Source organism: Zophobas morio, unplaced genomic scaffold, assembly GCF_036711695.1.
Source record: "Zophobas morio isolate AGI-343-1 ecotype UQ-CSIRO unplaced genomic scaffold, CSIRO_AGI_Zmor_V1 ptg000007l, whole genome shotgun sequence".
Classification (NCBI taxonomy): Eukaryota; Metazoa; Arthropoda; class Insecta; order Coleoptera; family Tenebrionidae; genus Zophobas; species Zophobas morio.
The window spans coordinates 3,279,824-3,306,472 of record NW_026972112.1 but is presented as its reverse complement, the minus strand read 5'-3'; the positions used below and the strand labels follow the sequence as shown (position 1 = coordinate 3,306,472).

At 31.1% G+C, this 26,649-nt stretch overlaps 4 protein-coding genes across 4 annotated transcripts; 2 read left to right on the top strand and 2 right to left on the bottom strand.

Moving 5' to 3' along the window:
• Positions 1–1,549: 1,549 nt before the first annotated feature.
• LOC135123995 (uncharacterized) lies at positions 1,550–2,640 on the bottom strand. Its single transcript, XM_064048857.1, has 4 exons — positions 2,575–2,640; positions 2,480–2,522; positions 2,054–2,427; positions 1,550–2,004 (listed from the first exon to the last, which is right to left on the bottom strand). The coding sequence occupies exons 2-4, from the start codon at positions 2,514–2,516 to the stop codon at positions 1,624–1,626; spliced, it is 792 nt and encodes a 263-aa protein (XP_063904927.1). The 5' UTR covers positions 2,517–2,522; positions 2,575–2,640; the 3' UTR covers positions 1,550–1,623.
• Positions 2,641–8,670: 6,030 nt separating this feature from the next.
• LOC135123994 (uncharacterized) lies at positions 8,671–10,282 on the top strand. Its single transcript, XM_064048856.1, has 3 exons — positions 8,671–9,066; positions 9,113–9,276; positions 9,328–10,282. The coding sequence occupies exons 1-3, from the start codon at positions 8,988–8,990 to the stop codon at positions 9,601–9,603; spliced, it is 519 nt and encodes a 172-aa protein (XP_063904926.1). The 5' UTR covers positions 8,671–8,987; the 3' UTR covers positions 9,604–10,282.
• Positions 10,283–16,593: 6,311 nt separating this feature from the next.
• Positions 16,594–17,666, bottom strand: LOC135123993 (uncharacterized). Its single transcript, XM_064048855.1, has 3 exons — positions 17,431–17,666; positions 17,159–17,374; positions 16,594–17,101 (listed from the first exon to the last, which is right to left on the bottom strand). Exons 1-3 carry the CDS (start codon positions 17,451–17,453, stop codon positions 16,810–16,812), a joined length of 531 nt encoding a protein of 176 aa, XP_063904925.1. The 5' UTR covers positions 17,454–17,666; the 3' UTR covers positions 16,594–16,809.
• Positions 17,667–23,959: 6,293 nt separating this feature from the next.
• On the top strand, positions 23,960–24,987 carry LOC135123992 (antifreeze protein Maxi-like). The gene is made up of 3 exons (XM_064048853.1): positions 23,960–24,029; positions 24,085–24,125; positions 24,189–24,987. Exons 2-3 carry the CDS (start codon positions 24,095–24,097, stop codon positions 24,905–24,907), a joined length of 750 nt encoding a protein of 249 aa, XP_063904923.1. The 5' UTR covers positions 23,960–24,029; positions 24,085–24,094; the 3' UTR covers positions 24,908–24,987.
• Positions 24,988–26,649: the final 1,662 nt, after the last annotated feature.

Below are 26,649 nucleotides of genomic sequence, written 5' to 3'. Positions count from 1 at the left end.
CTTTCAAACTGCATATTTCAAAAATAAAACGCAAGGGGTCTCCGAGCTTCTTTAAAACTACTTCAACAACAAAACAGAAGGGGTCCCCGAAATTCTTTCAAACTACTTCAGAAACCAAACACAGGTTGTCCCCGAGATTCTTTCATATTTCTTCAAAAACAAGAAAAGGGATCCCCGAGATTCTTTCAAACTATTTCAAAAGCCACACACAACGGATTCACACGTTTGTTTCAAATCACTTCAAAAATGAACCAAAAGGAGTCCTTGAGATTCTTTCAAATTACTTCAAGAACTAGACCCACATGAGGTTCCCGAGATTCTTTCAAACTACTTGAAAAATAAAACACAAGAAGGTCCCGAGATTCTTCCAAATTACTTCAAAAACGAGACAAGGGTTCCCAAAATTCTTTCAAATTGTGTAGTTCAAAAATAAAACAAAAGGCGTACCCGAGATTCTTTCAGACTTCTTCAAAAACAAAACACCAAGAGTCTACGTGATTCCTTCAAATTACTTCAAAAATGAAAGCCAATGGGTTTCTACGAGTCTAGTATTGAAGAATCAGTTCTTCATCAGTTTACAAGACGAAACGTTTTTCCCGAATTCCATTTAATGGCTTCCTTTCCAACATGTTTTTTTGTGCTGAGAGATAAGATTAGAGTATACTCTCAAGAAAACAATTAGTCACGAATAAAATGAATCAAATTCTATCTAGATATTTCGCAATCTATCTTGTTTTGTTTGTTTTTCGGAAGATTAACGTTCAGGTCAAGCGCTAAATGTCCAGATAATATACAAACAAACAATATAAATTTTGGACTTTGTAATTTATAACTTGTTGAATTCGTAAATACTTAAGTACTTACAAAGCAACACTTGAACTATGGAAAACAAAAAAAAAGTAGGTAACTGCTGATTTCGTCACTTGTAATTTATGGTTTTATAGATTCTTGTAAGCTAAATACCTATAAAAATAGAATTTTAGGTCGATCTAAAGATTGCAATTTCTTAATTATCTTCCTTATGCGAACACGATTTGTAAACCTTTCAATTAAATATTAGTTTTCCTTTTGTAATTTAATTACTCTTTAATTTTTTGAACGGATGCTTTTTGATAACGTAAAAACCAAAAGTAGAGGTAACGTTCCACCTCGGTCTGGTACCTCCTCAACCATGCAAAATTAGCACGCACGCCATAAAATCGTTTAATCCATTATTAAAATTCAACGAATCGTGGCGAAACTAAACCACATTTACATGTAAATTCCGTCTGATGTCTGCCATTCACCACAGCTGTTGCGTGGATTTCTTCCTCCTTCAATCAGCCAATAACTGAAGCGCAAAATTGCTAACTATCAATATATGCAGAATTTTTGAAAAATCTCATCACTTCACTTATCTAACTAAAAGGAAACGTCAAAGATACCATTACTTCATTTTTTTCTTTGAATCTAGATCAAGAAACCCGCTTCTGGCGATCTTCAACACACCATTTACTCCAATTACATAAACCGCCTCAACCCCCGCAATTCGCAATAATCAAACTCCACATTTTTAGTTTCAACAGAATTTATTCTCGATGCGATGAATATTTACAGAATGAGCGCCGTGACACCTCTTAGCCCCTAGTGATGGTAATCACCAACAACATCATGCTCATCGATCTGATTACTCGCACTGTTCGCTACCGCCAACTGGGCGGAGGCGGCGGCGTTGCTTTGTGCCACCTGCGCGGCGGCGGCGGCCCTCTGAGCAGACAGCTCGGTCTCCTGGAGCCCGGACAAAGCCTCGTGCAACTTCTCGTGCAAGCGGCCGAGTCTCTGTTGGGCGTCTTGGATCATCTGGTGTTGAGCGGCGGCGGCTTGAGACGCGGCGGCGGCGGCGCGCTCGGAGTGGCTGACCGACTGCTGGACGGCGGCGATGGCCGCGGTGGCGGCTTGCAACTGTTGCTGGCTTTGCTGGACGGCGTTCTGGGCGGCGTTGGCGGCTTGCAGAGATTGTTGGTACTGGGGATTATCTACGTTATCGATTGGTAAGCGGAGACAAGTACTATACCTGAGCTTCTTCAGCGTGGAGCTGGTGCTCGGCGTCCTCGATGTGCCTCTGCAGATTCTGCACGATGACTTGCTTAGCGACGAGGGCCACTTGGGCGGCAGAGGCGGCTTCGAGGGCGGCGCGAGCGTATCCGGTTTGAGCGCCTAACGCGGCCTGGATGCCGGCGGCCTGTTGGTTGCGGACTGCGGTTTTGGCCTGGAGGGCTGAGGAGTGTGCCAAGCTGGTAAGTTCGGCGCTTGAAGAGTACTTCTTGCCCCCGTGAGACCCGTAGTCGCCTGCGAACTCGATGACGCCGATGGCGTCGGTGGATTGGGCCTGGGGTTCAGCAACCACGCTCAATTTTTGCTGCTTGATGGTGGCGGCGGCGGCTGTCGCTAAAGAGACATCGATGAGACGTGAGGCGGCGAAAACGGGAAACAGACTTACCGAGAAGGGCGACTAAAGCAACAAAAACTCTAGACATGATTGCCTGCAACATTGTTATCATTATTATTATTATCAGTGTTATTCTTGTGGCTTACTGTATGTGTGTGGAGGATGATGTTGTTGTAAAGAAGGCCGAGAAATAACTGACTTTCTGGAGTTAATTTCTGTATTTATACCAAAAGCAGTTCAATTACTGTGAGCATGGTAGTGATGCTCGCGATTAATTTAATTTGCTTTAATTTACATTCTAATGGGGCTTCGATTGTAATGCACCGGAAAAAAAAAGGTTCTGGGTTATTCCCGTGGTTGTTGGCGTGATCCTGTGTGAAGAATTCCAAAAATGTGGTGGTTGCAATAAATGATTACACTCTTCGGGTTTCATAATTATGTTATTATAATTAGACCTGATATGGAGGAAGCAGACCATGCCGTCGGAGATGATGTAATTCGCGTTCTTTAGTGGCCGGAAACGTAAAAATGTTTATGGAGTTGCAAAAATTTGGGTGAATTGGAAAGTTAGCAAGCGTTGGAAGGACTTTATTTTTACTTGAAGTGAGTGAGCGACAGATTCAGTGTGCTAGGCGTTGAGCGCAGAGAGAGACACAATTGATAGATGACAGACAGGCACACAGAAACGGAAAGGCTATTGCTCCGTGCTCTAGGAATCATGAAACGTGGAGAAAACATGAAAGTATCCATTCCCCGATGGACTTGATTGCAATACTTCTGTTTGTCTGTCTATCAGTCTTCCGTGTGTCCGGATACTAGACAAATGATATCCGAAACTACCAGATCGATTTTGGCAAATTTTGTATGTATGTACATGTTAGGAATATCAGTAGATGGTAAGACGCTAACCAAAATTTGTCTGCTCGTAAAAATGTTATTTAAATTTTATAAAATCACGTACTACTCCATTTGTGGTTTATGAATCCGTGTTGAGTTTTTACCGTAGCCATCTAGATGTTTGTAACATTTTGCAACTTAATTTTTAAATCTTCCAAACGTATTCCCGTTATGGGAAGCATGATTACTTATGAATTAAAATTTATCCATCCATGCCCCCTCCTCAGGAATTGATGATGTCATCTTACAATTTTGTCAAATAAATGTTATTTGAATGTCAAAAATTAACGTAGTCCTGAAATTGTGGTTGATAAATCCTTGTTGAATTTGTATCCTAGACAGAGAGACTTGTAGAAAAAAATCAAAATTGTAGATATATAACATGTTTTCAACTGCTCAATTTTTCGAGTTCTCGTTTTTCCGATTTTTCAACTTTCAATTCCTCAATTTTTCGATATTTCAGTTTTGGAATTTTTAGTTTTTTTTTTTCAAATTTCTCCATTCATCAAATATTTGATTTTTCAATTTTCCGAGTTTTTCAGTGCTTCAATTATACAATTTTTCAAATTTTCGACTTTTCAATTTTCAGCTTTTTGTTTTTTTTGATTTTTCAATTTTTTTAATTTTCGAAGTTTCGTCAATTTTTCGATTTTTCAATTTACTGTTTTGGGATTTCACAATTTTTTGATTTTTCAATTTTTCTGTGATTTTTCAATTTTTCAATAAATAAGTATTTCGATTTTTTTTTAATTTCTCAAATTTCAATTTTTGACTTATTTGGATTTTTCAACTTCTCAAAATTTTCGATGTTTTGGTTTCTCCATCTTTTGATGTTTCGTTCCCCGAAACTTGAGTTTTACAATTTTTCGATATTCTGATTTTTCAATTTCTCAGTTTATGAGTTTTCGATTTACAGATTTTTCGTTATTGCAATTTTGGATTTTTTCACTTTCTCTTTTCAGTTGTTTGATTCTCCAATTTTCGATTCTTCAATTTTTAAAGTTTTTGATTTTTTGATGTTTTGATTTCTCGATTTTTCAACTTTTCGATTCTTCACCTATTCGAAATTTCAATTTTTTAAATTTTAGAACTTTCAATTTCTATTTTTAGTTCTTCAAATTTCTAATTTTTAATGTTTAAAAGGTTTAAATTTCACATTTTTCGGTTTCTGATGTTCCGATTTCTTGATCTTTCGATTTTTCGATTTCTGTGTTAGATTTTTCGGTTTTCCGATTTTCCGATTTTTGACAATTGCTGATTTTTTGGATATTAAATTTTCCGATTTTTCAATTTTTCAAGATTTCGATGTATCGATTTTTCCATTGTTTTGATTTTTCGATTTGACGTTTATTCTAAAATTTGAATTTTTCAATATTTTCCGATTTTTAGCTTTGCGATTTTTCGATTTTCGGCAATTTCGATTTTTCAATTTTTCGACTTTTTGATTACTCGCTCTTTTGATGTGTTGTTTCTCAATATTTCAGTTTGTCAATTTTCGGAGAAACTACAGTTTTACGATTTTTCAATTTTTCGGTTTTCCAATTTTTCGATTTATTAATTTTTCAATTTTTGACGTTTCTAATTGTTGGATTTTTCGGTTTCTCAATTCCTCGATTAATCGATTTTTTTAGTTTTCCAATTCTTCAATTTTATCGATTTTTCAAGTTTTTAATTTTTCAGATTTTCAATTTTTTAAATCTTCGATTTTCTGACTTCAATTTTTCTACTTTTCGATTTCTCAATTTTTACATTTCTGTTTTGAGATTTTTAAATTTTTCGATTTTTCAATATTTCAGTTTTGGGATTTTTTTAATATTTCAGTATTCAAATTTTAGATTTTTTAATTTTTCGATATTTTGGTGATTCTATTTCTCGATTTTTCAATTTTTCGAAACTTCAGTTTTTCGATATTTTAATTGTTCAAATTTTAAAAGTTGAGATTTTTTGATTTCTATTTTTAAGTTCAACGATATTTCTAATGTTCAATGTTTTAAATTTTTAATTTTCAGATTTTCCAGTTTTTTGTTGCTCAGATTTCTTAATCTTTCTGTTTCAGATTTTTCGGTTCTCCAATTTTCCATTTTTTCAAATTTCTGATATTTCAGTTTTTACATTTTTCGATTTTTCAATTTTTCGATTACTCGATTTATAGACATTTCCATGTTTCGATTTTTCGATTGTTTTAATTTTTTGATTTTTCAGTTTGAGATTTTTTTTTCAATTTTTTAATTTTTCAATTTTTCCTCTCCGATTTCTCGATCTTTCGTTGTTTTGTTTCTCGATATTTCAGTTTGTCAATTTCCCGTTTTTTTCAGTTTTACGATTTTTCAATTTTTCGATTTATCAATTGTTCAATTTTTGACGTTTCAAAATTTTCAAATTTACGATTTCTCAATTTCTGGATGTATCGATATTTTAGTTTTTCAATTCTTCAATTTTGCGTGTTTTTGGTTATTGCAGTTTTTCAATTTTTTAAATTTTCGATTTTCGAACTTTCGATTTCTCGATTTTTCAATTTTTCGAGATCTCAATTTATCGATGTTTCTGTTTCGAGCTTTTTCAATTTTTCGGTTCTTTAATTTTTCTTCGATTTTCCAGTCTTTCGATATTTCAATTTTGGGATTTTTTCAATATTTCAATTTTTAACTTTTAGATTTTTCGATTTTCCGATTTTTTGATGAATCGATTTTCCTATTCTTCAATTTTCCAATATTTTAATTTTCCAGTTCTCCAGATCTTCGATATTTCTATTCTTGGATGGTTCAAAATTTTAAATTTCAGATTTTTGGTTTTTAGATGTTCCGATTTCTCGATTTTTCGATTTCTTGACATCCCGGTTTTTCGATTTTTAGATTTTTCGATTTTTCAACCTTTCAACATTTCAATTTTGGAAAATTTCTCAGTTTTTCGATATTTTAATTTTTTGTTAATGTCTCGAGTCTTTCGATTTTTCGATTTTCGGTTTTCTATTTTTCGGTTCTTCAATCTTCCGATTTTTAAAAATTTTGATTTTTCGGTTACTCAATTTATCAATTTTTCGAAAAGCATTTTTTCTCGTTGGTTGTCTGCTTTTTTTACTTTCGATTTTTCGATACATATTTCAAATTTCCGATTGTTTCGTTTTCTCACTTTTTGATTTTTCGAATACACATTTGATTGATCGAATTTTCGGTTTCTCGATTTTCGATTTTTCCGTATTCCACACTTTCGATTTGTTCATTTCTCGAAATTCTAAATTAGTTTTTGCTTCTCCAATTTCTCGATTTTTAGATTTTTCTGATTTTCGTCTTTTCGAATATTGACTTAATCGAATTTTCAGTTTTTTCCCACACGAATTTTCGATTTGTTTACTTTTGGATTTCTCGATTTTACAATTTTTCAATTTCTCAGTCATTCGAATTTCCAATTTTTCGATTTTTAATTATTTGAATGTTCGATTTTTAAATTTTTCCAATCTTCAGTTTTTACTTTTCGATTTTCAATTTTCCCATTATTCGTTTTTCGAATTTTCAATTTTTTCATTGTTCGATTTTTTGATTTCTCGACTTTCGATATTTCGAGTTTTCATTTTTTTTTACTTTCCGCTTTTTGAATTTTTCGATTTTTCAATTTTTTACTTTCCGATTTTTCGAAATTTCGATTCTTCAATTTTTGATTTTTCGAATATTTCATTCAAAAAAATATCCGATTTTTCCATTTTTCCAAGTTTCGATTCATACTTCAAACTTCCTATGGACTTTTTAATTTTTCGAACATCTGATTCATCGAATTTTCGGTTTCCCGACTTTCGACTTTTCGATATTTCGAATTTACTATTTTTCGAATTTCTAATTTTCAAAATTTCAATTTTTCCGTTTTTCTATTTTTCGAATTTTCGATCTTTCGATATTCGAATGTTCAATTTTTTGAAATTTCTTTTTTTGTATGTCTCAATTCTTAGATTTTTCGATTTTTCGAAGTCTGAGTTTTTTAATTTTTGATTTTTCGGTTTTTAGACTTCTCGGATTTGTGATTTTTCAAATATTCAATTTTTTTATATTCGAATTTTCGATTTGCTTCCTTTTCGATTTCTTGATTTTTCAATTTTTCAATTTCTTAGTTTTTCTAATTTTCAATTTTTCAATTTTTGAATTTACGATTTTCGGTTTTTCGATTTTCCATATTTCTACTTTTCGAATTTTAGAACACTCGATTTCCTTTTCTCAACTTTATGTTTCTTCGGTTTTTGGATTTGTCGATTTTTGGATGTTTGGAATTTCCAGTTTTCCAACTTTTGGTTTTTTAATTTTCTACCTTTCGATTTCTCGATTTTTCAATTTTTCGAGATCTCAATTTATCCGTGTTTCTGTTTCGAGATTTTTCAATTTTTCGGTTCTCTAATTTTTCTTCGATTTTCCAGTTTTTCGGTATTCCAGTTTTGGGATTTTTTCAATATTTCAATTTTTAAATTTTAGATTTTTTAATTTCCAATTTTTTGATGGATCGATTTTCCGATTCTTCAGTTTTTCAATATTATAATTTTCCAGTTTTTAAAAGTTGTTCGATATTTCTATTTTTCGATGGTTCAAATTTTTAAATTTCAGATTTTTGATTTTTAGATGTTGTGATGTCTCGATTTTTCGATTTCTTGACATCCCGGTTGTTCGATTTTTATATTTCTCGTTTTTTCACCTTTTGGATTTCTCAGCTTTTCAACATTTCAATTTTGGAAAATTTCTCAGTTTTTCGATATTTTAATTTTTCGTTAATGTCTCGAGTGCTAGATCTTTCAATTTTTCGCTTTTCGGATTTCTATTTTTCGGTTTTTCAATCTTCCGATTTTTAAAAATTTTGATTTTTCTATTACTCAATTTATCAATTTTTCGAAAAGCATTTTTTCTAGTTGGTTGTCTGATTTAAGTAGATTTCATATTGTCCGCACTAATTTTTTATATTTATTTAGACAAGACATCTCAAAAATTGTATAAACCACCAACACCCTGCTAAAAAATAGAAAAATTTTAGGAAAGTGTTGATAGTGAGACTCTAAGTGGAACATTAAAATATCCATTTTGGTACCTCGCCAATAGCAAATTTTTTCTCATCGTCAAAATTTTAGCCTCTTCACAAACTTTCTGAAGCATAAATTCTTATTCATTGATGATTTCATATAGGAAATAAAAGTTATAAAAACTCCACCAACTTCATTATTCTCATTTACCATTCTGCAACATCCTCATTAATTAGTGCAACATGAAACCGCCTCACTAAACCAAATTAAACCCGACATCCTGCCGACAAGCCGCCATAAATCATCTCACTTCTTCAGCGCTTGCACCAGTTACTTATCTTCCTCCACCTAACAACCACTTAGCCATTTCTTGCCTCCAAAAACCCATACCTCGTCAAACAACATTTTCACGCTCGATCGAGTCTAACGACCGATCAAAAACCAAACCACACATAATACAAAACCCAGCAAGAATAAAACGAATCGTCACTTTCTAATGCACCCATGTCGAGTAGATAATACGATTTCATACCCATCCGCCATCTGCAAACAAGTGCAAGTTTATAATGTGACCATCACCGTTTTAATCACTCCATTCGTTCCACTCGTTCCGCCCAGCTCACTTCTGGAAGTTTCTTCGCGATTTTTAAACCTCCACACACTTAAATAAACATGAAGCGGAAAAGTGGATACAGTAATAAAGATCTGGGAATGCTGCTGGAGGCTTTGATAGTGCTATTAGGATGTGCAGGTGAGTTCGAAATAAATGACACCAGAAGTAGCATACAATGTTTCAGCTCAAGTGCGCACCACCAAGAACCCGTTCATCGAGGCGGCAAAACTGGGCAGTTTAGCCCAGAGTTCGGCCCTGCATGCCCAGAATCTCGTCGTTAACCAGCAGGTGGCCGCCAACCATGCCGCCTTCACCATTAAGAACGATTTGGCCCAAACCGCTCTGACCGTACAATGAACACAAAAGTCAAAATTGTTTTGTAATTTTGGAAAATTTTAGGCAGCTGCAGCGGCTCGGGCCGCCGTCACCGGGAAAAAACTGCACATTTTGGCTCTTCAGGAGAGGTTGAAAGAAGCGGAACAAGTGTTAGAAGCGGAAATCGAACAATACGAATATTTGAAAGACGTGGAAGCTACTTTTTCCAAGGCGGCTGAAGAATCGCAAAGTCAAGCCGACACGATTCAGAGAATTTTGGAATTTGTGAAGAATAATACGTGCAAGAATGAAGACTTGAATTCTGATGGTTGGATTAGTTTTGGTACTGGTTTTCATTGAATTGTTGGTTAATTATGATAATTAGTATAGATTGTCGGTGAATAAAGGGGCGAGAATGCAGAATTTTATAACGAGAGAGGAGAAAGGTGGCTATCATTAAATGCATAACATTAATTGGAAGAGCTTCCTGTGGTATGGGGGTTTATTGAAAATGTATACTTAGTATGACAAGCGTGCTATTTAATTTCGTCACGGATTATTACTTCTCATTTACATTTTATAGTCAGGTCTTTGCTACTATATTTGGTGTTACAAATAAAGAGATCTGATGTTTAAACTGTGAATGGGTGTTTTATATGTCATAATCACGACTTTATAACACTTATCGTGCTATGGAAGTGCTCACCGGTTCCTGCTCTCACTAATATTACCATTTTATTCTCGTTATTAATTGGTAGTTTCCCTACAAAAGCATTATTAAGGCGTGACTGAGCTAGTTATTTTCTTTGTGTCACGCCTGTTCGCAAATAATTTGTTATTGTTAGTCGTTTTGTCTAGTTTTCGTATGAATTTAGTCAATATGTGACGATGTTAAGGTAATTAAAGTTATAGATTGTTTATTAGGGTGTAATGTAATTAAGTACGTTGTAAGAGTACTAATAAACACCACTTTTACTGTAAATAAGCTTTAAAAAAGTATGAAAGTAAAAATAGAATTACGCTTCGGCGGTTGTAAACATTTCGTGTTTTACGAGTAACTGCAAACAAAGTTTTGTATTTTTTGGTTTTTACTTTCTTTATTAACTAGCGGTGCAGCGAAACCTGTCTCAATTATTAGGAACGCTAATGATGTAAAATAAATTGCAGGTGCATATTTGTCGTCGATTTTCCTGAGTGCCAGCTGACAATACTTACTGATGTTCAATTAGTGTTGTTACAATACTACACTGTTCGAAATGCGCACAGTTTTTGTTTTTGCACTTGTGGTTTATGAATCCGTGTTTGATATTTTGACCCTAGACATTCAGATTTTTGGAAAAAAACAAAATTCTAAATATTTCGATATTTTCCAATTTTATTTTGAAACTGTGACACCGAGTGATCTGAAATCTTGCAAAAGTTTTAAGGTTTTAAATATAAGGTAAATCGTTAATCAAAACTACTTCATTTATACTATTCCCAAAAAATATTTACGCCGTTTTATAATTTTGGCGAAATTTTACACTCTGAAATCATGAACGCTTTAGGGTTTTGAAGGATTTTTCACTTTTTTTTCGAATTTTAGATCTATCAATTTCCTATTCTCTACATTTTGTTTTTCGTTTGTCGATTTTTCCATTTTTGGAAATTACTATTTTCCAGTTTTCGGATTTTTGATTTTCGAAATTCGAATTTTCAACTTTTCAACTTTCCGATCTTTCGAATTCCCATTTTTTCGATTTTCGATTTTTTTATTTGGTTCATCCTATTTCCGAATTTTCGTTTTTACAATTTTCGTTTTTTTTTGTTTGATTTATGGAATTTTCGATGTTTCAAATTTTCTATTTCTCGTTTTTTCAATTATCGATTTCTCGAACTTTTAATTCATCGAATTTTGGTTTTGTTTACTTTCGATTTTTCGATATTTCGAATTTTTGATACATATTTCAAATTTCCGAGTTTTCGTTTTCTCACTTTTGATTTTTCAAATACATATTTGATTCATCGAATTTTCGGTTTCTCGATTTTCGATTTTTCCATATTCCACATTTTCGATTTGTTCATTTCTTGAAATTCTAATTTTCAATTTTTTATTTTTGCTTCTTCAATTTCTCGATTTTTAGATTTTTCTGATTTTCGTCTTTTCGAATATTTGATTAATCGGATCTTCAGTTTTTTCATATACGAATTTTCGATTTGTTTCCCTTTTAATTTCTCGATTTTACAATTTTTCAATTTCGCAGCATTTTAAATTTCCAATTTTTCGATTTTTGATTGTTTGAATGTTCGATTTTAAAATTTTTCCAATCTTCAGTTTTTACTTTTCGATTTTCAATTTTCCCATTATTCCGTTTTTCTAGTTTTCACTTTTTTTATTGTTCGATTTTTTCATTTCTCGACTTTACTTTTTGCTTTTTGAATTTTTTGATTTTTCAATTTTTTACTTTTCGATTTTTCGAAATTTCGATTTTCAATTTTTGATTTTTCGAATATTTCATTCATCGAAATTTCGATGTTTCAACTTTCGATTTTTGGACTTTCGATTTTAAGATATTTCGAATTTGCGATTTTTCAAATTTCCAACTTTCGAAATTTCAGGTATTCGATTTTTCCACTTTTCCAAGTTTCGATACATATTTCAAACTTCCTATGGACTTTTTGATTTTTCGAATTTCAGCTTTTCAATTTTTGATTTTTCAAATATTTTAATTCAACGAAATTTCGACTTTCAATTTTTCGAAATTTCCAATTTACTACTTTTTGGGGTCCTAATTTTTAAAATTACAGATTTTCTATTTTTCGAATTTTCGATCTTTCGATATTCGAATGTCCAATTTTTTCACGTTTCGACTTTCAAAATTTTATTTTTTGTATGTTTCAATCCTTGGATTTTTCGATTTTTCCAAGTCTTAGTTTTCTAGTTTTTGATTTTTCGGTTTTTAAACTACTCGGATTTGATGTTTCAAATGTTTGATTCATCGAATTTTCAATTTTTTGATATTCGAATATTCGATTTGCTTCCTTTTCGATTTCTCGATTTTTCAATTCTTCAATTTCTCAGTTTTTCAAATTTTCAATTTTTCGATTTTTGAATTTACGATTTTCGGTTTTTCGATTTTCGATATTTCTACTTTTGGAATTTTAGAATACTCGATTTCCTTTTCTTAACTTTTTCTTTCTTCGGTTTTTGGATTTGTCGATTTTTGGATTTTTGGAATTTCCGATTTTCCAACTTTCGGTTTTTTGATTTTCAGGTTTTCAATTTTCTATTTGGTCATTTTTCAAAATTCGAATTTTCAATTTTTTTAATTTCCGCTTTTACAATTTCTCAATTTTTTTCTATTTGATTCATATTTCGATATTTCAAATTTCCGAATTTTCGTTTTTACAATCTCCGATTTTTTTGTTTGATTCATCAAAGATTCGATGTTTCAACAATCGATTTTTCGACTTGTCAAATTGCCAACTTTCGAAATTTTAGATTTTCGATTTTTCAATTTTTGGAATTTCCCATTTTCAGACTTTCGGTGTTTTGATTTTCGAGTTTTCGATTTTCGATTTAGTCATTTTCGCTTTTACAATTTCTCCGTTTTTCAATTTTTCGACTTTCCGCTTTTTCGAATTTCCATTTTTTTAATTTTCGATTTTACTGTTTGATTCATCGAAATTTCGATTTTTCAACTTTCGATTTTTCGACTTTGGTTTTTTCCATATTTCGAATTTGCGATTTCTCAAATTGTCAACTTTCGAAATTTCAAGTTTTCGTTTGTTCCATTTTTCGAATTTTCAACTTTGGATATGGAATGTTCAATTTTTCGACGTTTCGACTTTCGAAATTTCATTTTTTGTATACTTCAATTCGTAGATTTTTCGATTTTTCGAAGTCTCTATTTTCTAATTTTTTATTTTTCGGTTTTTAGACTTTTCGGATTTTTAATTTTTTAGATTTTTGGTTAATCGAATTTTCAAGTTTTTGATATTTGAATTTTCGATTTGTTTCCGTTTCGATTTCTCGATTTTTCAATTTTTCAATTTCTCAGTTTCTCAAATTTTCAATTTTTGAATTTACGATTTTCAGTTTTTCGATTTTCGATATTTCTACTTTTCGAATTTTAGAACACTCAATTTCCTTTTCTCAACTTTTTGTTTCTTCGATTTTCGATTTGTCGATTTTTCGATTTTTAGAATTTCCGATTTTCCTACTTTCGGTTTTTTGATTTTCAGGTCTTCAATTTTCGATTTGGTCATTTTTCAAAATTCGAATTTTCAATTTTTTTAATTTCCGCTTTTACAATTTCTCAGTTTTTTTCTATTTGATTCATATTTCGATATTTCAAATTTCCGAATTTTCGTTTTTACAATCTCCGTTTTTTCTGTTTGATTCATCGAAGATTCGATGTTTCAACAATCGATTTTTCGACTTGTCAAATTGCCAACTTTCGAAATTTTAGATTTTCGATTTTTCAATTTTTGGAATTTCCCATTTTCAGACTTTCGGTGTTTTGATTTTCGAGTTTTCGATTTTCGATTTAGTCATTTTCGCTTTTACAATTTCTCAGTTTTTCAATTTTTCGACTTTCCGCTTTTTCGAATTTCCGTTTTTTCAATTTTCGATTTTGCTGTTTGATTCATCGAAATTTCGATTTTTCAACTTTCGATTTTTCGATTTTGGTTTTTTCCATATTTCGAATTTGGGATTTCTCAAATTGCTAACTTTCGAAATTTCAAGTTTTCGTTTGTTCCATTTTTCGAATTTTCAACTTTGGATATGGAATGTTCAATTTTTCGACGTTTCGACTTTCGAAATTTCGTTTTTTGTATATTTCAATTCGTAGATTTTTCGATTTTTCGAAGTCTCTATTTTCTAATTTTTGATTTCTCGGTTTTTAGACTTTTCGGATTTTTTATTTTTCAAATATTTGGTTAATCGAATTTTCAAGTTTTTGATATTTGAATTTTTGATTTGCTTCTTTTTGGATTTCTCGATTTTTCAATTCTTCAATTTATCAGATTTTCAAATTTTTAATTTTTCGATTTTTGAATTTACGATTTTCAGTTTTTCGATTTTCGATATTTCTACTTTTCGAATTTTAGAACACTCAATTTCCTTTTCTCAACTTATTGTTTCTTCGATTTTCGATTTGTCGATTTTTCGATTTTTAGAATTTCCGAATTTCCAACTTTCGATTTTTTGATTTTCAGGTTTTCAATTTTCGTTTTGATCATTTTTCGAAATTCGAATTTTCAATTTTTTTAATTTTCGCTTCTACAATTTTTCAGACTTTTTCTATTTAATTCATCGTATTTTCGATATTTCAAATTTAAGAAAGTTTCGTTTCCTCAATTTTCGATTTTTCGACTTTAGTTTATTCCATATTTCAAATTTGCGATTCTTCAAATTGTCAACTTTCGAAATTTCAGGTTTTCTATTTCTCCATTTTTCGAATTTGCAATTTTTCAGTTTGATTCATCGAATATTCGACTTTTCCACTTTCGATTTTTCGATATTTTGAATTTTCGACACATTTCGAATTTCCGATTTTTCGTTTTCTCACTTGTTGATTTTTCGATCCGAATTTTTGACTTATACATTTTTCGAAATTCGAATTTTCAATGTTTTCAATTTCTCGATTTCTCAACTTACCGACTTTCCGATTTTTCATTTTTTCAATTTTTGGTCTTCCGGGTATTTGACTCATTGAATTTTCGGAATTTTTAATTTTCGATTTGTTCATTTCTCGAAATTCGAATTTTCGATTCTTTACTTCCACGTTTCCAATTTCTCGAAATTTCAGTAGTTGACTTTTCGATTTTTCGAATTTTAGCTTTTTCGTTTTTTAATTTCTCAAATATTTGTTCCATCGAAATTTGGATTTTTTCCTACTTTCGACTTTTTGTTTCATTGTCGATTTTTGGAATTTCCGATTTTCTAACTTTCGGTTTTTTGATTTTCGAGTTTTCGGCCATTTATCGAAATTAGGATTTTTTACTTTTCGCTTTTTCAAGCAATTTTTCGACTTTTCGATTTTTTGAATGTTCGCTGTTCCAATTTTAGATTTTTTACATATTTAATTCATTGCAATTTCTACTTTTCGACTTTCAATTTTCCGATATTTCGAATTTACGATTTTTCGTATTTCTAATTTTCAAAATTTCAGATTTTCGATTTTTGCCATTTTTCGAATTGTCGATCCTTTGACAGTCGGATTTTCAATTTTTTAAATTTCGATTTCTCCATTTTTCAATTTTCCGGCTATTCGATTTTTCGAAATCTCAGTTTTCTAATTTTCGGTTTTAAAAATTCATCGAATTTTTAAATTTTTGATATCTGAATTTTCGAGTTGCCTCCTTCTCGATTTCTCGATTTTTCAAATTTTCAATTTTACGATTTTTGATTTTTTGACTTCGGTTTTTCAATTTCTCCATTCTTCAGTTTTTTACTCTTTGATTTTCGTTTTTCGAATTTTCATTTTTTTTATTGTCCGATTTTCTGATTTCACGAGTTCTCGATTTTTCGATTTTTCAATGACTTTTCGGAAGATTTTTCTATTTCTTCGATTTTTGAACTTTTGATTTTTCAGTTTTTCGGAGTGTTTATTTACCCCACTAATTGCCCCCTAATAAACCATTTACGGCGACCTATTTCGGATTTTTACGAATATTTTAGGTCGACTTAAATATCAAAATGAAACTAAAACGACTTGACAGTACAAATATACCTAGTACTTTTAAGATTTGTTTCCAACCAATTATGAAATTATTATATTAAGAATTAAAACTTAAGAAACTATACTTAACCAATCGAAATGTTGCGCTTCCCTCCCTAACCAAAAACGAGGCGTTTGACAGCTCTGTTGCGAGCACCGAACACATTATCTGTCAAGTTGTTACCTAACCTAGAATTTAGCCTTATTTATGCTTACTTTATTTTATTATATTATAAATAATAATTAAATAAATGTAACAGGTCTAAAAACCCTGCTAATACAGGTATGTGATTAATTACAAACTTTCATTGAAGCCAATTTTACCACCCCATGCAACCAGCAATACATGGTACATTTGCAACATAACAGTGCGCATGCTTGCAATGTTTTTTCTGATTGGTCCACTTAGTACTTATACGTAGAAAATTTGGAGCTTGCAAGAATTTGTTCAATATAATTAAATAAAAGCTCTTTTTTGGAAGTGACCTTAGACCACATTTGACCACTTAGCTATGATTAAAAACTCAAAAAATAGTGGAAGTTATTTACCTAAACTTCCCTCGCCTCTCAAGCGTAACTATTACCGATATGTTAGTGCCTCGGAGACATTAAGGTTTTGTGTGAATAACTTTAGACTGATAATTTTTATGTTTATTTATATTGCACACAACAGACAAATATTCTAAGAAAATTACATCCCACAACACAAATTAATCCAGTTAACCTGTCTTTGAGTAAATACTAGATTACGCTTATTGATACCTTTTTCGTTTTTTTTTTTTTTTTGAGAATTAAGTAGTAGATAAAAGCAAAATAAGTAGAGCATTTCTGTGAGCAGAAATTTAAATAAACGAAAACTTCATACATATAAGAAAGTGAACTTCTGGTTGTCCTTTTCACTTAAATCCCAAGTTTCCAAATACACACCTGCCGTGTAATTGTCTTTTCTGATTTCTACAGCATATTTTCCACAGGAATTAACGATAAAGCCCCCGTAATGCACGTACCACTTCTGACAAGCCCCTATATTCATGGACGCCTTCGTTTTCATATTTATTGGAGAACATTCGTTTTTGCAATCATCAATTTTGTTGCTCACCACAACCCAACTATTTTTAATCGGATATCTGTAATCAAGATCCAGAACTTTTCTGTAAAAAAAAATTAAAAAAATGAAAACACGTTTGTGACAACTTCTTAACGTTTACCCTTGGAATTTATTAACTATGTAAAACTGGCCACCTGTGGCAGCTTCGAGTCTCCAGTGTTGTGTGGTGAACCCTGTGAACTGTTGAAGGGTCACCCATTCCTGACTAGCGTCTAGGACATATCCTGAGTGAGGATTTTTGAGGACGAAGTATTGTCCAGTGGGGACTGATGGTGTTACGAATTTGATACATAGTGAGGTCAGCAGAAACCAAAAACTGAAAATTGTATGTTGTGTTATTAGGGCTGATTTTGATTATGTACAGGTACTTACCCTATTGATTGAAGGATAAACATTCTAAAATTTGAGACAATTAAATGTACTTAAATGACGAAGAATATCCGTGTAGTCTTAATTACTTTTGTCACTTATAGTTTTATCCCAAAAAATTTGAAAACGACAATAATGTAACTGATTTCATGCAGCCACGAGTCAAAGACAACTACTAAAAGGTAGGATCATCATATACTCCGTTTTGCCGGTGCATCGAACCAGACCGGTTTGCAGGAAAGAAGATAAACTGTGCTCAGACATGTTTGCATATTAATTTAGTGCCAAATACCACCAAAGTAAGGAAAAAAAATTGTGAAGTATAGTCCTACAAATCCTGCTTCTTTGAAAAATTATAAAACTGATCTGTATAATAAAAATCCGGATAGACAGCAGACAGGCTGACGGACAAACAGACAGACGAACGGAAACGGCAGACCTATTTTTCGTACTCTAAAGATCATGAAACGTCGAGAAAACATGAAAGTAACCAGTCGTCCGATGGACTCGATTAGAGTAGGTATATGCGCGCCCATACAAACTTTTTTCAGGGAGAGCCAGCCTTGAATTTTTTAATATACTTTCTACTTGTACACATCTAGGGTGCTACTAGACCAGCCAGTATTGTTGAAGCTGATACAGTGACAAATTTCAAAATTAAATTTGATAATTATAATGGATAAAATTAATTGGATTCGTTTGTTAGTTAGGTAGCTAGGTAGCGCGGGCATAACAGGCTAGGCCTCTGCCCGAACGCAAAACTAATAATAATAATAATAATAAATATTTTACGTCTAGTGGGCTATGAAATTAATCCATTAATGTGCCGCTTCATTTGATTGTCTGGTAAATTAATTGCCAAACTTTGAATTAAATTTTAACATTTATTTCTTTAAATCAAAAGAACACGGAAAATGTAGAATCTAGAAGATAAATGGATAAATGGAAATGTTAAATTTCTGCCGGCAAAAAACTGTATTTTTCGAAAGTTGATTTTTTGTCCAGTAATGTTCACGGTCCTCCTACTATTATAAAATTATAAATCTCTATATTTTTTCTTGGCCGAAATCGTCAACTATTCTACCAACTAATTTTTCATCAGTGTTGAGATAAGTCCCTATTTTTCTATTGTGGGTTGTTGAAAATATTTTCGGAAAGTAATATCTCCATTATAAACAATTTTATTGTTATGAAATTTTAAATAAGAATAACTTGTCCACACATTTCTTTTTCTTAATAAAATATTTGGCAAAATTTTGAGATGGCGTCATTCCATTGGTGGTAGGGATGATTAACTAAATTTTAGTTAGCGTTTGATCATCCACATGATATTGCTAGCATAGGTACAAAATTAGAGAGCAATCGGTTCGGTAGTTTCGGAGAATACGTGTCTAATAATATTAATGGACACACGCCAGATAGACGGACAGACGGAAACGGGGGATCACTTTTTTCGTGTTATAGAGGTCATTACATGTCGAGAAAATATGAAAGTGGCAAAATCTCACTCTACCATGTCTCATTTCGGACAAAAAAGTCGATAATCTTTTTGGGTAGTGTCAGAGTTCTATAAGCTAAAAACAGTGGCGAAATCCGCTTTCCGAAATTTTAACAAGTAATTCAAATATCGATTTTTAAAAATAATGAAAGTGATTTTTCAGTTTGCAATTTTTCGTTTCGGTTTTTTGTTTTCTTTGTTTTTACAATTGTTCGATTTTTCTGTTTTTCGTTTGCAATTTTTCAAGTTTACATTTTTTTGTTTCTTGAATTTTGTGATTGATATGCATCTCTTCGAGTTTTCATTTCAAAATTTTTCAGTATTCCGATTTTCCTTCTTTTGAATGTTTCAGTTTATATTTTTTGCAATTTTTCGATTTAGTTTCACGAATTTAAAATTTTTAATTTTGAATTTTTTAGATTTTTCAGTTTTTCTCTTCTTCAATTTTTCGATTTGCAACGGTTCGTTTCAGTTTTTTATTTTCTTTGTTTTTTCATTTTTTCGGTTTATCACTGTTCTGATTTTGTAATTTTTCGTTTTCCATATGAAATTTTTCATGTTTCGATTCTTCAATTTTACGATTTTAAAATTTTTCATTTTTCAATTTTTCGATTTTTAAATTTTAATTTCTCGATATTTAATTTTATAATTTTTTGGTCTTTAAATGCTACAGTCTTACGACTTTACTATTTTAACGATTCTTTCTGATTTTATGATTTTTGAATTTTCTATTTGTTCGATTCGATTCGTTTTTTCTTCTTTCCAATTTTTCGATTCACTAGTTTTTGGGATTTTTAAGTCCATCGAGTTTTGGTTTTCAAAGTTTCCGTTTTCCGTTACTTCAGTTCTTCAATTTTCAATTGTTTGGTTTTTAGTTTTTCGATTTTGCAATTTTTCGTTTCGGTTTTTTGTTTTCTTTGTTTTTACAATTTTTCGATTTTTCAATTTTTCGTTTGCAATTTTTCAAGTTTTCATTTTTTGTTTCTTGAATTTTGTGATAGATATCCATCTCATAGAGTTTTCATTTCAAATTTTTTCAGTTTTCCGATTTTCCCTCGTTTGAATATTTCAGTTTTTATATTTTGCAATTTTTAGATTTAGTTTCACGAATTTACAATTTTTAATTTTGAATTTTTTAGATTTTTATATTTTTCTCTTCAATTTTTCGATTTGCAATTGTTCGTTTCAGTTTTTTATTTTCTTTGTTTTTTTTTTATTTTTTTCATTTTTCACTGTTCTGATTTTGTAATTTTTCATTTTTCAATTTTTTGATTTTTAAATTTTAATTTCTCTATATTTAATTTTCTAATTTTTTGGTCTTTAAATGCTATAGTCTTTCGACTTTACTATTTTAACGATTCTATATTCCTTCTGATTTTAAGATTTTTTGATTTTCTATTTGTTCGATTCGATTCGTTTTTTCTTCTTTCCAATTTTTCGATTCAATAGTTTTTGGGATTTTTAAGTCCATCGAGTTTTGGTTTTCAAAGTTTCCGTTTTCCGTTACTTCAATTCTTCAATTTTCAGTTGTTCGGTTTTCACTTTTTCGATTTTGAAATTTTTCATTTTGCAATTTTTCGTTTTAGTTTTTGTTTCCTTTTGTTTTTAGAATTTTTCGATTTTTCAATTTTTCGTTCGCGATTTTTCAATTTTTCATTTTTTTGCTTCCTGAATTTTACGATAGATATGATCTCTTCAAATTTTTATTTCAAAATTTTTTAGTTTTCCGATTTTCCCTCTTTTGAATGTTTCAGTTTTTATATTTTGCAATTTTTCGATTTAGTTTCACGAGTGTACAATTTTTAATTCTGCATTTTTTAGATTTTTCAATTTTTGTCTTCTTCAATTTTTCGATTTGCAATTGTTCGCTTCAGTTTTTTATTTTCTTTGTTTTCTTTTACTTTTTTGGTTTTTCACTGTTCTGATTTTGTAATTTTTCATTTTTCAGTTTTTCGATTTTTAAATTTTAATTTCGTGATAATTAATTTTCTAATTTTTTGGTCTTTAAATGCTAGTTTTTCTACTTTACTATTTTAACGATTCTATATTCTTTCTGATTTTACGATTTTTGGATTTTCTATTTGTTCGATTCGATTCGTTTTTTCTTCTTTTCAATTTTTCGATTCATTAATTTTTTTGGATTTTTAAGTACATCGATTTTTGGTTTTCAAAGTTTCCGTTTTCCGTCCCTTGAGTTCTTCCATTTTCAGTTGTTCGGTTTTCACTTTTTCGATTTCTCAATTTTTCGTTTGCGATTTTTCAATTTTTCTGTTTTTTGTTTCTTTAATTTTGCGATAGATATGCATCTCTTCGAGTTTTCATTTCAAAATTTTTCAGTTTTCCGATTTTCCCTCTTTTGAATGTTTCAGTTTTTATATTTTGTAATTTTCCGATTTAGTTTCACGAGTTTACAATTTTTAATTTTGCATATTTAGATTTTTCAATTTTTCGATTTGCAATTGTTCGTTTCAGTTTTTTATTTTATTTGTTTTTTCATTTTTTCGGGTTTTCACTGTTCTGATTTTGTAATTTTTCTTTTTTCCATATGAAATTTTTCATTTTTATTCTTCAATTTTACGATTTTAAAATTTTTTATTTTTCAATTACATATATTGGAATTTAAAATATTTATTTATTCAATTTTCCAATTTTTCGGTCTTTAAATGTTAGTTTTTCGGCTTTACAATTTTAACGCTTTTGTAATTTTTTGATTCTACAATATTTGGATTTTGTAATTCTTCGAATCGATTTGTTTTTTCTTCTTTCCAATTTTTCGATTCATTAGTTTTTTCGATTTTTAAGTTCATTGATTTTTGGTTTTCAAAGTTTCAGTTTTTCGTTATTTCAGTTCTTCAATTTTTAGTTGTTCGGTTTTCACTTTTTCGAATTCGCGATTTTTCGTGTTTTTCAGGTTTTCAATTTTTCTATTTCTTCGATTATTTAGTTTTTCGATTTTCCAATTTTTTATTCTTCTTTTCAAATTAAAAAAAAATGGAAAAATTGCAAAACTGTAAAATTGAAAATTCAAAAATTACAAGACGGAAAAGTATAAAATGAAAACTTTGAAAAATCTAAACACTGCACTGTCGACTTTTTTGTCGTTGATTCTACTGTATCTCATTTCCGATAAAAAAAGTCGATAACCTTTCTTGGGTAGTGTCTAGACTCTAGAGTTCTATAATCTGAAAACAGTGGCGAAATCCGCTTTCCGAAATTTTAACAAGTAATTCAAATATCGATTTTTAAAAATAATGAAAGTGATGAACATTTTTTCAGTTTTTCTATTTTCCTACTTTTCATTCATTAAATTTTTCGATTTTTCAATTTATCGTTTGCAATTTGTCAAATTTTCATTTTTTTGGTTTTTCAATTTTGTGATCGATATGCATCTCTTCGAGTTTTCATTTCAAAATTTTTCAGTATTCCGATTTTCCCTCTTTTGAATGTTTCAGTTTATATTTTTTGCAATTTTTCGATTTAGTTTCACGAGTTTACAATTTTTAATTTTGCATTTTTTAAATTTTCCAATTTTTCTCTTCTTCAATTTTTCAATTTGCAATTGTTCGTTTCAGCTTTTTATTTTCTTTGTTTTTTCATTTTTTTTTCAGTTTTCTGATTTTGTAATTTTTCTTTTTTCAATATGAAATTTTTCATTTTTATTCTTCAATTTTACGATAATTTTTTGATTTTACAATTTTTGGATTTCTAATTTTTCGATTTGAATCGTTTTTTCTTCTTTCCAATTTTTCGATTGAATAGTTTTTTCGATTTTTAAGTTCATCGATTTTTGGTTTTCAAAGTTTCAGTTTTTCGTTACTTCAATTCTTCAATTTTCAGTTGTTAGGTCTTCACTTTTACGATTTTGCAATTTCTGTTTTTTTTTTCAGTTTTTCGATTTTTCAATTTTTTCCGATTTTTTGGTTTTTCGATTTTTCAATTTTTTGAATCTTCATCTTTTCAAATTAAAAAAAATGGAAAAATTGCAAAACTGTAAAATTGAAAATTCAAAAATTAAAAGACGAAAAAGTATAAAATAAAAACTTTGAAAAATCTAAACATTGTTGACTTTTTTGTCGGAAATGAAGTCCCGTAAAAGCATTTTTTTGGACAAAATCTGATTCTACTGTATCTCATTTCCGATAAAAAAAAGTCGATAATCTTTCTTGGGTGGTGTCTAAAGTTCTGTAAGCTGAAAACAGTGGTGAAATCCGCATTTCGAAATTTTCACAAGTAATCCAAATATCGATTTTTAAAAATAATGACAGTAATGAAAATTTTCTCCAAAAGGCGAAAAAGAAGATGATAAAATAAATAGTTCCAACGTAATGTCACAAAACACTAACTTAATATCGATAACGAAACGTCATTATTACATTATTCAGACTAACCTTCAGATAGAAATTATTTCATTCATTTTTTTTAGTCACTCTATACTATACAAAATTTTAAAAATATTAATACACTGATAAATCACAAGTGTTACTTATATTTCGCATATTTAAATGTAACTTATTACAATCATAATAATAAAAATAATAATAAAATGAATTTACATTACCGTGGCTTCTAGTTGCCACTTTTATAAAGTGAGAAATTCCTCTAAAATATCTAAAAGCCGGCGTCAGTTCGCTTTGAAAATTATTGAAAATACTAATTATCGTTTGCGCAAAAACGCCACATTAAAAAATGTCTTAATTTAACACCACAATACCTTACAACAATAATATAGAGAAAGTTCTGGAAAAAATTCTTGAAAATTGCAAAATTTCGGTGCATGGTCACGACTTGAGTAAACGGGACTGCATTTTAGTAACACTTGTATGTCTTTTTAGCGAACGTGATAGTAGTAAAAATGGTAAAACACCATAAAATCAAACCAATTAATCACTTACAGCAACAAAAAGAAGAAAGTACGAGCCTCTGTGATACAGAATGTCCACAAAATCGAACCTCAAGCGTGACAATAAATTCATGCTGTCAATAATTGCCTCGTTTTTACACTCTTAGAACGTTATTAGCAACTTTGGTATAAATAATCGTAGTCGTGGGAGTGCAGACAGTGTCAGCCGGACCTCAACCAAGCAAACACCTCCGAAGATAAACAGTAAGTACCAACATTCAAACCCAAAATCACCAAAAACCGTAATTCGAATTTTCAGCTTATCAGCCATGTTGCGCTTCATCACCCTCGCTTGTTCTCGTAAGTACCACTTTATTAGATTATCACCACGACTATCGCGATTGTGACTGTGCACCTTTCCAGTCGCTGTCGCCTTCTCCTATCCCTCCCACGACGACTCATCCGCCGACCACTCGCACCACTTCGGAGGCGGCGGTTCCGGCTACGGCACCTCCTACTCCCACCATGGCCCCGCCCACGGCTACGCATCGGCCGCCGAGCTCACCAGCCTGGCCCACAGCTCCGCCCAACAAGCCAACAGCGCCGCCCAGAGCCAACACACGGCAGGCAACCAAGCCGCTTTCGGCGTGAAAAGCTCGCTAGCACAAGCCGCCCAAGGCGCCGCCGCCACGGCGCAGGCCGCCGTCGTCGGCAAGCAAGTGTTAGTTCAGGACCTCCACCACCAGGTCCAGAACGCCCAGCAGCAACTCCAGGCCGAAATCGCCCAGTACAACGCCGCCCAGCAAGCCGCCCACGCCGCGCAGGAGGCCAGCCAGCAAGCGCAGCAGCAGGTGAATACCCTGAGTGCTGCGCTGGCCGCTGCGCAGGCCACCTCTGCGCACGCGTCGCAAGCGGCAGCTGGCGCGGCGGGCGCCGCTGCGTCGCAGCACGCCATGGTCACCGACGCCAAGCAGCGCATTGCGCAGTTGACGTCGCAGTTGGACGCCGCCGTCGCCGATCTCCAGGAGACTGAAGGGGCGGCGCACAAGGCAGCGGCCGCTGCGCACGCAGCGCAAGCGAACGCCGCCGCCGCTGCGAACGCTGTGGCGTCGAGCGCCAAGGGGTACGGGAAGTTTCATTAGGGTGGGGCTAATGGAGTGGGTTCATGTATTTTATATGACTAGTATTGTAGAAATCTGATTTAAATAAAAAGTTACTTTTATTGAGTCGTTTGTTTTAACGTGAAAATTTAAACTTCTGAAGCGTGAAGAAATTTGCAAAAGACCTTTAATTAAAATTTTAGAAAATTTGAATATATTTTATAACCCCGTTAAAGTACTTAGTTAGATTCAGGATTCTCTTGTTTCCTTACTTTATTTTAAAAAAATTGGGAAATTTAACTTCATTGAAATTCAAACTGTTTTGGCATTTAAAAATTGGTCGAAAATTATTTCGACAGAACTTCTCTCGCCCATGAAATTCAGCCCAATAAATCCCGTTTCATTGAAAAATTATTTTAAAAAAATTATTTCTTCAGTTTTTCCACTTAATTTTCTAAGTTTTCAAGTTTATATTTTTCAATTTTTCTATTTTCCAAATTTTAAATCTTTAAATTTTTCGATTTAAGTTTCTCGACTTTTCGATTTTAATTTTTCAATTTTTTATTTTCTTTATTGTTTCGATTATTCGATTATTCAATATTTCGATTTGCTAATTTTTTGATTTCCATTTTAAATTTTTCGTTTCTCCAGTTTTTCGATCTGCGATTTTTCAGTTTCTTATTTGTTTTGTTTCTTCAAATTTTGGATTTTGGAATTTTTCGATTTAAAATTTGTCTACTTTTCAAATTTTAATTTTTCAATATTTACATTCTTTAATTTTTCATTTCTCGAAATTTACGATTTGCAATTTTTCGTTTCCGTGTTTTATTTTCCTTATTTTTGCAATTTTTCCGGTTTTCAATGTTCCGATTTTAAAATTTTTTGTTTTTTCAATTTTTCGTTTCTTCAATTTTTCGATTTTCGATTTTTCAATGTTTCATTTTTTTGTTTCTTCAGTTTTACCTTGGAGTTTTCATTTTTAAATATTTCAGTTTTTCGATTTTCGAACTTTTGGATGTTTCACTTTTAGATTTCCCAATTTTTCGATTTGCAGTTTCGCGTGTTTTCAATTTTTAATTTTTCAGTTTTCCAAATTTTTCAAGTCTTCGATTTTTCGATTTGCAATTTTTCGTTTCGGTGTTTTATTTTCTTTATTTTTTCGATTATTCAATTATTCAATGTTTCGATTTGATATTTATTTTTTCATTTTGAATTTTTTTTATTTTTCGTTTCTTCAATTTTTCGATTTGTAATTTTTGAATTTTTCATTTTTCTTGTTTCGTCAAATTTTGTATTTTGCAGTTTTTCGATTTAAAATTTCTCTAGTTTTCAAATTTTAATTTTTCAATATTTAAATTCTTTAATTTTTCATTTTTCCAAATTTTCGATTTGCAATTTTCGTTTCGGTGTTTTATTTTCTTTCTGTTTGAAATTTTTCGATTTTTCAATGTTACAATTTTTTAATTTTTTCTTTTTTCACTTTTTCGTTTCTTCAATTTTTCAATTTTTCACTTTTTTTTGTTTCTTTAATTTTACGATATGCATCCCTGCAGTTTTTATATTTTAAATTTTGAATGTTGCACTATTTAGATTTTCCAATTGCAATTTGCAGTTTACGAGTTTTCAATTTTTAGTTTTCCAGTTTTCCAATTTTTTATGTCTTCGATTTTTCAATTTGCAATTTTTCTTTTTGGTTTTTTATTTTCTTTATTTTTTCGATCATTCGATTATTCAATGTTTCGAATTGATATTTATTTTTTCATTTTGAATTTTTTTTATTTTTC

Coding starts and splice junctions, on each gene's coding strand:
- LOC135123995 (XM_064048857.1), bottom strand. CDS start 2,516: ATGTCTAGAGTTTTTGTTGCTTTAGTCGCCCTTCTCG. Junction 2,428..2,479: donor TGCTTTAGTCGCCCTTCTCG/GTAAGTCTGTTT, acceptor ATGTCTCTTTAG/CGACAGCCGCCGCCGCCACC. Junction 2,005..2,053: donor TCCACGCTGAAGAAGCTCAG/GTATAGTACTTG, acceptor GATAATCCCCAG/TACCAACAATCTCTGCAAGC.
- LOC135123994 (XM_064048856.1), top strand. CDS start 8,988: ATGAAGCGGAAAAGTGGATACAGTAATAAAGATCTGGGAATGCTGCTG. Junction 9,067..9,112: donor AGTGCTATTAGGATGTGCAG/GTGAGTTCGAAA, acceptor ACAATGTTTCAG/CTCAAGTGCGCACCACCAAG. Junction 9,277..9,327: donor TGGCCCAAACCGCTCTGACC/GTACAATGAACA, acceptor GGAAAATTTTAG/GCAGCTGCAGCGGCTCGGGC.
- LOC135123993 (XM_064048855.1), bottom strand. CDS start 17,453: ATGTTTATCCTTCAATCAATAGG. Junction 17,375..17,430: donor TTTATCCTTCAATCAATAGG/GTAAGTACCTGT, acceptor TACAATTTTCAG/TTTTTGGTTTCTGCTGACCT. Junction 17,102..17,158: donor ATAGTTAATAAATTCCAAGG/GTAAACGTTAAG, acceptor TTTTTTTTACAG/AAAAGTTCTGGATCTTGATT.
- LOC135123992 (XM_064048853.1), top strand. CDS start 24,095: ATGTTGCGCTTCATCACCCTCGCTTGTTCTC. Junction 24,126..24,188: donor CATCACCCTCGCTTGTTCTC/GTAAGTACCACT, acceptor GCACCTTTCCAG/TCGCTGTCGCCTTCTCCTAT.